The 9,720-nt window shown below is 40.3% G+C and overlaps 2 protein-coding genes across 3 annotated transcripts in view; one reads left to right on the forward strand and one right to left on the reverse strand.

Moving 5' to 3' along the window:
- The window catches only part of gtpbp2a (GTP binding protein 2a), a 9,509-nt gene extending 5,303 nt beyond the window's left edge, over window positions 1-4,206 (reverse strand). The window contains exons 1-6 of one of the 2 annotated variants that reach the window (XM_035663128.1): window positions 3,797-4,206; window positions 2,763-2,789; window positions 2,198-2,382; window positions 1,866-1,974; window positions 1,566-1,763; window positions 1,098-1,272 (exon numbers count right to left, since the gene is read on the reverse strand). In XM_035663128.1, coding sequence (XP_035519021.1) covers window positions 1,098-1,272; window positions 1,566-1,763; window positions 1,866-1,974; window positions 2,198-2,382; window positions 2,763-2,789; window positions 3,797-3,982 — 880 coding nt within the window. In that variant the 5' untranslated portion in view covers window positions 3,983-4,206. Of the gene's footprint in view, window positions 1-1,097; window positions 1,273-1,565; window positions 1,764-1,865; window positions 1,975-2,197; window positions 2,383-2,762; window positions 2,790-3,102; window positions 3,122-3,796 lie in introns of those variants that run through there. The other variant, XM_035663129.1, reaches the window with a different exon arrangement.
- A 1,531-nt stretch (window positions 4,207-5,737) lies between these two features.
- LOC118329451 (otoraplin-like) lies at window positions 5,738-6,982 on the forward strand. Its single transcript, XM_035663643.1, has 4 exons — window positions 5,738-5,972; window positions 6,149-6,288; window positions 6,512-6,622; window positions 6,730-6,982. The coding sequence occupies exons 1-4, from the start codon at window positions 5,858-5,860 to the stop codon at window positions 6,751-6,753; spliced, it is 390 nt and encodes a 129-aa protein (XP_035519536.1). The 5' UTR covers window positions 5,738-5,857; the 3' UTR covers window positions 6,754-6,982.
- Window positions 6,983-9,720: the final 2,738 nt, after the last annotated feature.

Here is a 9,720-nt window from a genome sequence, read left to right on the forward strand (position 1 = left end):
GGGTTCGAATCCCACTTCTGACAACAAGTTTTTCTTTCTTCTACCAAATCCAACAAGCTAAATGAAATAGTGATCTACTGTTACAGCAAGTGCGATAACAAATAAGAGTAAAAACAAACAATATGGCTTCACATCCAAAAGCAAAGAACTACAAAAGCTGTCCCACCAGTTTCAGCAGCTTAAAGTATGTCCTTCTTGAACCTGGGTATTGTACAAGCTTCCTGCTCCAGTTTCCTTAGTCTCACTCGCTGTTATCATAAAAAGGTCTGTGGGTTGCTGAAAGCACATAATGCACTATTACAGAATCTATCAATAAAACCAATTCGTGTAATGTAATGTCTGAAGTTGAAAAATCTCTACTTTATGTAAATGAGAGGGGAATCCCAGCTACACAGAAAAATGTATATCCCGAAAAAAGGACCGAAAGAATATTCTGAGCTGTAAGCTGCCACAAGAGGACCTTGTCTACTTTGTAAACTGCAGAAAAGAATGTTGTTTTGAAGCAGGAAACAAAACAACTTTTGCAGGTGTAGAGACTTGGTGGAATTAAGTCCTTTGTTTAAAACATCTAGGTATTTCAGGGCATAAAATGAAGAGCCTAACCCCTATGCAAAAGGCTAATGCCTGTAAGTATTTTCAGCAATTGTTGATGTACACAGTAGCTTACTGACCCATCTGCATTAAGGCTGAGCTACCTCCAGTGGGTCAGAGGACTCTGACATGAATGGATGGTATTTGAGATATTTTGGGACTAGCAGGGGCAGACAGGGACGAGGGGTAAAGCAGCTGTGGTAGGGATGGTGGTCTGTTACATAAGCTTAGATATTGTATGTTTGCAAAGTGCTGAGCCACAGCTGGCCACCGTAAGTCCACTACAGTGTGAAGGTGTGGTGTACACAAACATAAGTTCTCTGTCAGACTGGTCCTGCAAGTGTCTATTAACAGCCTGTGTCCCTGGGACCGATCCACTTTCAGCTTATCTTATCTGAACAGTAAAGTGACTGGATGGAGTGCACGCAGAAAGCAAAAGTAAATTTTAACAGACATGCAAAGGTGCTCAAATTATTACAAATTTGAATTCATTAGTCGGTACTCACCAATGCCGGTATTTGCGCTGACGACCAGCATAGCGAAATCCGGACAGTAGCTGGTGAGACCGAAGATGGTGGTCTTCAAGTACTTGTGGTGACCCGCCAGATCAATGAATGTAATCATTTTAGAGGCACACTCACAAATCTCCTCTGCTGTCCGAGACTCGCTGTAATTCACAACCTGGGAAAATAAATAATAGTATCTGGATTGTCATGATTCAAATGACGTATTAAGTATTCCTCATTTACTTGAAAGTATACATCAGGCTAGATATTAGTAACTCGCATTACTTGCAGATGCAGTAGTCTGATGAATAATACATTAGAACATTAATATTTAATTGCATGAACTGTCTTACTTCTTTCTATAATATTACCAGAATCATATTGTCTTGTCTGATTTACTTGGAACATCTCGATAAGGCAACCTAGGGTATGCCTTATTTATTCTTTGGCGTCGGACTCCTTTCTCACCTCTCCTTTACTATTGAAGCCAAGGATTTCAAAGCTGATGCTTGAAGTGCGTCCAGTCTGGATCTCATGTAGATGTCTGAAGAGGTTGAGCCTCGCTCTTCCCCGCCCATTGTCCAGCTCACCCTGTGTCAAAACACCCAACAGAGTGGACTTTCCAGAGTCCACGTTACCCAGTACAGCTACTCGCAGGTCCAAGAACTGCAGGAAAAAACACAAAGAATAAGCATGAATAAAAAACAAATAATAAAAAAAGAGCAACAACACAGAGCAACAACATGACCTAATAGTAGCCCTCCTGACCTGCTGGTCATCTGGCACCTTGCGAATGAGAACCTCAGAAATCTTACGAGGCACATCAGAATCATAGTCCACCTCTCGCTCTCTGAGGACGGTGATGTCAGCGCCAACTCTGTCAGAAAAACATTAACAAATATAGAAATAATAAGTGTGGTGTTTTGATAGTGTAATTACAAAAATGAAATGCTTGTTACTTTAAGTATGCTTGAGATATTTGAAAAGTGTTTACGATGGCACATTTGTATTCACCATTTGTTTGGTTATAACTTAATATCAAACAGTGACAATACACTACGTTTTGAATAAAAAGTGATTTTGATAATAGCTCCACTTACTTTTCTGCCAGCTTATGAAGCGTCTTTAGTGATGCCCTCATGTCTTCCTCTGATAGTCCCACCAGCATGCCATTATCCTCAACACCTATTTGATAAACAGCCTCCCCTCGACCCTCCTGCAGTCGCCATTTCATTTGTGTTGCCAGGTGCTCGAAGCGGTATTGTGTGGGGTTCACCAACTTCAACTAGACAAAGAAAAAGACTTTAGCGCTGAACTTAAACCTAGATTGTGGCCAGTTCGTGCGACATGGGTCTAATTAAGTAAAATAAGTCAATCTTGAAGTGGCAGGGGAAGCAGCTGTCCACATTCTAAAAATGCTCCTGCTAATCCACTGTGGTGTTGATTGTCCATGGTAGACCATGTGAGACTACACTTCTACATTCTTATACATGTGCTGACAGCTTATTGTAACGGTGTTTGACTAATATATGTGACCTATAACACTCCTGTCAGTGACATAACCACTCATTTTTATAGTGTTATAAAGCCACTAGCCCACTTTGAAGGAAAATAAAACATCTTTTGAATCCAACACAATCCTTGCATGACAGCCAATTTGCTTACCTTGTACTCTATATTTCCCTCTTCAGCCTAAGAGACAGGGAGCGAAACAAAGAGAGACAGAGAGTGAGAACAGGAACAACAGCTGTCGGACTGTAGAGAAGTGAGACAACAGGCTATTGATTTGGTAAAAGACACAAAGAAACGCAATCTGAGTGAATGAGCGGTCAGTGCACTGCCGTGAATAGGTAGTCACTGAGAGCTATACAAACTAAGTGCTTAGCAAGCCTTAATGCACAGCTATTAGGCAAAGCACACTGATGTGTAAAAGTCAATATACATGTAAGGTTAGCAGTTACCATGCCTACAAGTGGGACAAACGTATATACAAGTGTGTACTAACATGTATGATGGCTGCAGGAAAGGGGAGCTGGTTACATGCAATCAGCTGAAACAACAACTGAAGCCATGGTATATGCTGAGACATGTCCCATCACGACCACGGTAACTGGCCATAAACTACAACGAGCTCAGCTGACTCTTTCCTTACAGTGTCGTAACACAGTCCTCGGCTCAGTGAATGTCAGGGACTGTAATAGCAACATTAGCTACGTATAGTATGTTGACCGAGTGTACACCCACCCGCCCCCTGTTAGATATTTACAAACACAGCTGTTCCTCTTTTGCTAGCTGGCTAAATACTAGCCAGCTATTAGCAAAACGCGTTTAGTTTGACACACACATTTTGGCTAAACGCTGTAAAACTGCTGTGACTGGCAACTTCGTGTACGTTAAGTTGGCAGCAAGTGTTGCTTTAATGCTAGCCTACGTATACAGCAGCTCATTCATTTCCCTTTACGTTGCCGACTAGCTACGTGTCACTGCGAGTTCAAAGTCAGGACAGGGTAGCAGCAAACCCCGACGACGGGAAATGCAGTGGATATCTGTGTTTACTAGTGTGAAAACATCCACACATGCACACAAACACAGACTTCAGTTCACATTGTTGTTGGCTAAGTTACTTCGCCGTGGGTCGTGGAAAATGAGCTTCATCGGAGTTACGCTAGCGGCACTTGTGCGCTTAATTTCAGCCTTACCTCTGGAGGTAGATACGGGGTGTTATTGCTTGGTTTGAAGTTGCGAGAGTATCGAGCCTTGGATTTCTTGTTGTTCTTCACACAAGCTTTTTTGGGGGCTACCGAATAGCCATTGCCCGGTTTGCCGTTGGACGCAGCACCGTGTCCATTTCCTGAGCAAAACAACTCCGATACCCGCGCATCCATCAGCTACTTTGGGGACTAACTTGTTAGCTTTACCACCACCTGGATAAATATGATGCTGTGTTGTTAAAATGGTGGCATGCAGGTGTTTTTTTTTTGAGTGGAATTAGCCTGCTAGTGGTAGCTTACAGCCCCCCCCCCAAAATAAAAACAAAGCACCGACCTCCCCCAAACTCTTCAAACCGAACAATAACAGCCCCGACAGAGACTGTCGTTTTGAGTTTACGCCGTGCCCACGTCATAGCCCTGAATGTCAATGTGTGCCTGAATTTTAACAACTGGACAGCGCGAGTGAGCGGGTCTATTGGTTTTCTGTCGTGTGCGCGGTTGTATGTAGGTTTAAACCCCGCCCGCCTAGCTACCTAAGTTAGAAAAAAAAGCGCACAGCGTTTTGCACCGCTTTGCATCAGACGAAAAAGGAAACAATTACATACTCGTTTACAAAGACTTTAGATACACTTGTCAAACGTGATTACACAACATTTTTAAATGTGTCATGAACTTAGACGTGCTACGTCAATGAATGGAATTTGACCTGTTGGTTGGCTTTAAAGGAGAATACATCCTCAGCTGTGTGTTCAATGCCACGCCACATCACAACATATACACACACACACACACACACACACACACACAACGACAACATGAAGACACAACCTTTTTTATTTTCATAAAGCTTGAGGTTGACTTATCCACTCCAATGCTACACTTATGAACAATCAGTCATACAGCATTACAGTGTTGCTCCCACATTGTGTTTTGCCAGATTGTCAGTTTTCACCTGGCAAAAACAAACAAACAAACAGCGACTTGAGTGGTTCAATTTCTTGACCACAGCTAGGGGACAAGAGTGCCATCTAGTGTTTGGTTAACAAATATTCCTATATTGACCCAAAGTCCGTGGACCTCTAGGCGCCCTTGAGAGGACAAAAGGTCGCAATGGAAAATCTGACTAATTCAGAGGTGGTTAAAAATGACTGACAAGTATGTTTGTGGCCATAGTTTTTGACACAATGTGAAAGTGGGTCTGACTGTGTCTGTTTGACCATTTCCTGATTGTGTATTTGAATATGTCAGACTAGGTTTGTTTGCATTTATTTAACACATTTGTTTAGAAAATGACTAGATTTTAACTGGACCAGATGTCACCAAAAAAGCCCTGTTACATTAAATTTGCTCCTGTTGTTGCAATTACTAGTGGTATGGCATTATTCTTATGCTGTTGTATTTCACAACACTATCACATCCGGCACAGAGACAAGTTAGTAACACCTATATTTCATCTCAGGCTTAGAGTCACAGAGGATCAGTAGAGCTGAATGTGATAAACAAATAACAAAGTAACTGAACTCAACTTTTTACAAACAAACTCATTTTAGATTATTGCACTCATTTTACTTCCAGTGACATAAAACACATTGCAAACACACATTGCAAAAAGGGAACTACAACTCAATCTCGTTATACAGCCCTGTGTTGTAAAACGTTAAATCTATCTTGTAATCTTTAGTCTATCCAAAAATATGACTCTTAAATCATAGACCTGTTGAAAGAACAACATGCAGTATGTCAACACATGAAGTTTTACAAAGCTCAGGACACACAGTTCACATAAACTGTCACAGCTTGTTCGTGCAAAGAGACTGATTTTGAGAAAAGTCAGCCAACTCCCCTGTGGGAAATGAATAGTTCTACAGAGTGTGGCATTTCTGAAACTCAACACTGATTGGTCAGGCGACCTATGATGTAGGGGCTCAGCCCATTCAGTCCTGGCTGAGAGTGTTTTGGGATTTTTACAGCTTTAAATTCCTTCAAACGTGTTTATTCTCACCCGCACGCACACACAGGCACTCCCTTGGTTCTGCTCTTTCGGTCAGCATGAGTTATCCACTGGTGATTCTGCTCTGTGTGGGACTACTGCACCAGACTGCGAGGGCCGTCCTCATGGATAAACTAGCAGACAGCAAGATTTGTGGAGATGCAGAATGCTCATGTAAGTCAGAGCATTAAAGAGAAGCATGACGCAGTGTGTAGAAGAGTGTATCCTGAAAACTGTTATGCATTACAATTCTACAATCAAATGCATGTGCTTGATAACTTTTACATTTAAAAAAAACATAACTTTTATCAATTCTTCCCCTTTATCTTTTGTTTTCTGTGCTTTATTAGATGTTCTCTCCATGGCTACAGCCTTGGATGACTTCATAGCTCCTGACTGCAGATTCATCAACATCAAGAAGGGTCAGATGGTTTATGTGTATTCTAAACTCATACCAGAGGAGGGCGCTGGAGTCTTCTGGTCTGGAAGTGTATGTGCATATTTGTTACATGTTACAAAAGGACCAGCTGTGACAAAGTTTGAAACTTTCAGGCCTTTTTGACTAAAATGTCAACAAAGACATTTGGCTAAATATTAAATTTGATTGTATTGGAAACTGGCAAGCATTTAAATTACTTTATTACCTCTTGAGGATGGTTAAATGCATAAAGCACCTAATGTTGTGTATGGTTATTTGTTATTTTCACTGGCAGGTTTATAGTGACCGGTATGTGGACCAGATGGGTATCATTGGATACTTCCCTGCAACTGTGGTGAAGGAGACACATAAGTTTGTCGAAGACACAGTTAAGATTACCACAGCTGTGAGTATTTATAGGGCAATATCTAAGATGAATACTTCATTTTCTTCTGAGGTAGGATATCGTGGTTGTATCACATTTAATTGCATTTTGTGTTACCTTTTTTTCAGGACTTGGACTTCTACTGTGATTAAGACATGAAAGACCGAAGCCTCTTTTTCTCAAGTCTTGCTTTTAGTAAGACAGTTCTTCTCTCAAGCTGGTGTGTCCGACTATGTGCCATTACATCCTGTGGTGTTGTCTGGACACTCTCAGCCCTCCATAGCCCACAGTCTGACACCTATGTTGTTGAGACAGTTTGTCCTTTCTGTCTTCCTTTGTCTTAACAAGACACTTTGCTCAATAAACCTGTTTTCATGTCAATCCAAAGTGTTGATTATTATTATTTGTTTTCTGCATTACCATGACTCTACAGGATTGGTAACTGCAGTTTTATTGTACATTTCTGCTGATAACACACTGTTATCATTTTGCATTTAACTGCATTGCTTACAGTACATTATGATTCATTCCAAAGCAGCGGGGAACAAAGTACTTTAAGAGAAATGTATGGTCTTTAAGAGATATAATTTCACAAAGGCATAATAGCATTTTCATTGTCTATATTACTCATGTTAGCCATTTTGTGTCAAACACATTATCCGTTTTTTGTATTGTGGTTCTGTGGCCAATTAACGAGCCCCAATCTCCTCTCTTGCACACTCATCCTACAAATGGAAAAAACAAATACTGTACAAACCATTCTGAACTAACTCTGGTAAATCTAATTAGTGGTATTAATACAGGTGAGTTATGGTGATATATGGTGAAGTTGCAATGAGATGAATGTAAGACTGATAAATGAGGTAGTCAGTAAATCTAATGACTACATCAGCACTGCTAAACACTCAAAAATAAGAAAGCTGAGAGGCAAACAGCATACAGTTTTATTATTATTATCTGAGGGGAAGGTTAAAATCGATAAGCCTGGAAATGTAAATATGTGTGAAGCAACACACCCAGACTCAATCATTGCTTCTCTCTCATGCTCTCTCATATGCCTTCTGTCTCTCAATACAGGTAGTATCTGTGATTGTAATCTATGATTGTACCTGTTTGTGACACTTAAACTTGTCAATACAGTTTATTGGCAGTTTATACATCTAACAAAAATTACTGACAGTTGACAGTGACAGTCAGTGTTTTTTTTAGTAATATGGCTTATTTCCCCTGTAATGAGACAGATAGGAAGGTTTCGTTGGGTGACCAACACAAAATAACAAACAATTTTTTAATATTTAATCTTAAGTATCTAATCATAATTGCACACACTGTTATAGGTGGATTATATTGCATGCCAGTTAGCCGTTAGCCTGTCATCACCCTATAGTTTACACTGTATGTCTATCCTTATTGGTTTGTTCACAACTTATGATGACTGTTGTATGTATTCTGTGTTTGACCATGCATTTTTTTAGACCAATGCACGTGCAGTTTTTAAAAGCTCTGTTAGATGTCTGATGTTGCTTTGAAATATATCAAAGTGCCCCATGCCAGACCTCCTCAAAAGCTCACAAAGGCTGCTTAATGCCACATGGTGTATCTGACCTTTGTAGCTTTGGTTTTAATTGTGATGAAGTTACTTCATGGTTCAAGTTATTTTCCATGAAGTGTTATTGCATTCTCTCTTGTGTACCACTCATCTCCCTTCTTTAAATCTATATCTGTAAGCCAGTCTGTCTGTCTATTTCACATGCACCCGCCAACACACGCACACACACACACACCACACACACACACACACACACAGCTTCCAGAAAGAGCTATCATGATTAAACATGGCCTGACATATTGTCACAGTTAAGATCTTTCCAAAAGATGATTTGAAATATTTTTTGATTGGTTTTGAATCTTCAGTATCTCTACTTTATGCGTCATAGCTCCCACCCAGATACAGTGGTGAATAAAACATATCAATCAAATGTTCTCTGTTTAAAATGGAGGATTATCAGATTTAAAGACGTTTCATTTTGATAAAGAGAGCCTCAGTGATTTAGTCAATGTTCTTCCGAGCTGCCAGTTAGTGTCTGCCATCGCCAGAAGTCTCTTACATGACTGCTACATGCATTGATTTGTGAGGCCACTACAAACAGGTCATTTTCATTAGTTTATTTCTGTCTGACCTGAGGCATTCTTAGAAAGGCATGGCTTACAAGTTTAGGGATAGGGCTGTCACACATTACAATCAATCTCCTTTCTTCTTCCCAGTCCAGATCAATACAAACCTACTTCAAATGAGGACATCTACTGCAAAATGTCACTCCGCAAAAACATACCTGGGGCATGTCTGAGGGGTCTGTTAAAGCAGGGACAATTTCACAAGAAAAGAGAAGGCAGAAATACTTCCTGTAGCAACAAAAAGCATCTGGCTCAATATGTGGTCATACTAGAATGAAAATGGCATCATTACATAGTAGGCTATGTACAACAGAAATGAATGCTGAATCCAATGGTAATTGCTAACAATTGTGAAAAGCTCTGCATCTTTTCAGCTGATTGCCATTTGCGGTTGTACATGTGCGTACCTTTGCACATCCACTAAATACACAAATTACAGAAATTTACTCCTGTCTAAAGTCAATCTTCCATCAGATAGCTATAGTTTTAGGGTGTTACCATGGTGACAGGCAGAAATACTGTGACAGATGAGATTGATGTGTGTGCATGTTTGTGTGTTTCCTGTGTGTAAGCTTAAAGGAGCAGCTGCCAACGCAGGCTACGGGAGGTGCATTTTTTCCATCCGGTGTCACACCCACACCTCTACGCTAAGCAGCACAGCACCCTGTAGAGCTGAGAAAATCAACAGCTTCAGGTCTAGTTAGCATCTGGGCATGACATTTTTGACTGGGGAATTTTTACACCCCAAAAACTATTGTCTAGCATTTCTGTGCGATGCAACGAGTCGTGATACTGTGAAACAAATGTGATCTAACAGCTCTTAATCAGAACAGTCAAATTACTTCTTGATTCCAACAAATAAAACTGAGTTTTGTTTTTCAAAGATGAAGCAATTATAAAGGGAGAAGGAAATATTACAGCTAATTTAACAAACATTTGTGCAT

The sequence above is a fragment of the Morone saxatilis genome, unplaced genomic scaffold, assembly GCF_004916995.1.
Source record: "Morone saxatilis isolate NCDOM2014 unplaced genomic scaffold, NCSU_SB_2.0 Contig19, whole genome shotgun sequence".
Lineage (NCBI taxonomy): Eukaryota > Metazoa > Chordata > Actinopteri > Moronidae > Morone > Morone saxatilis.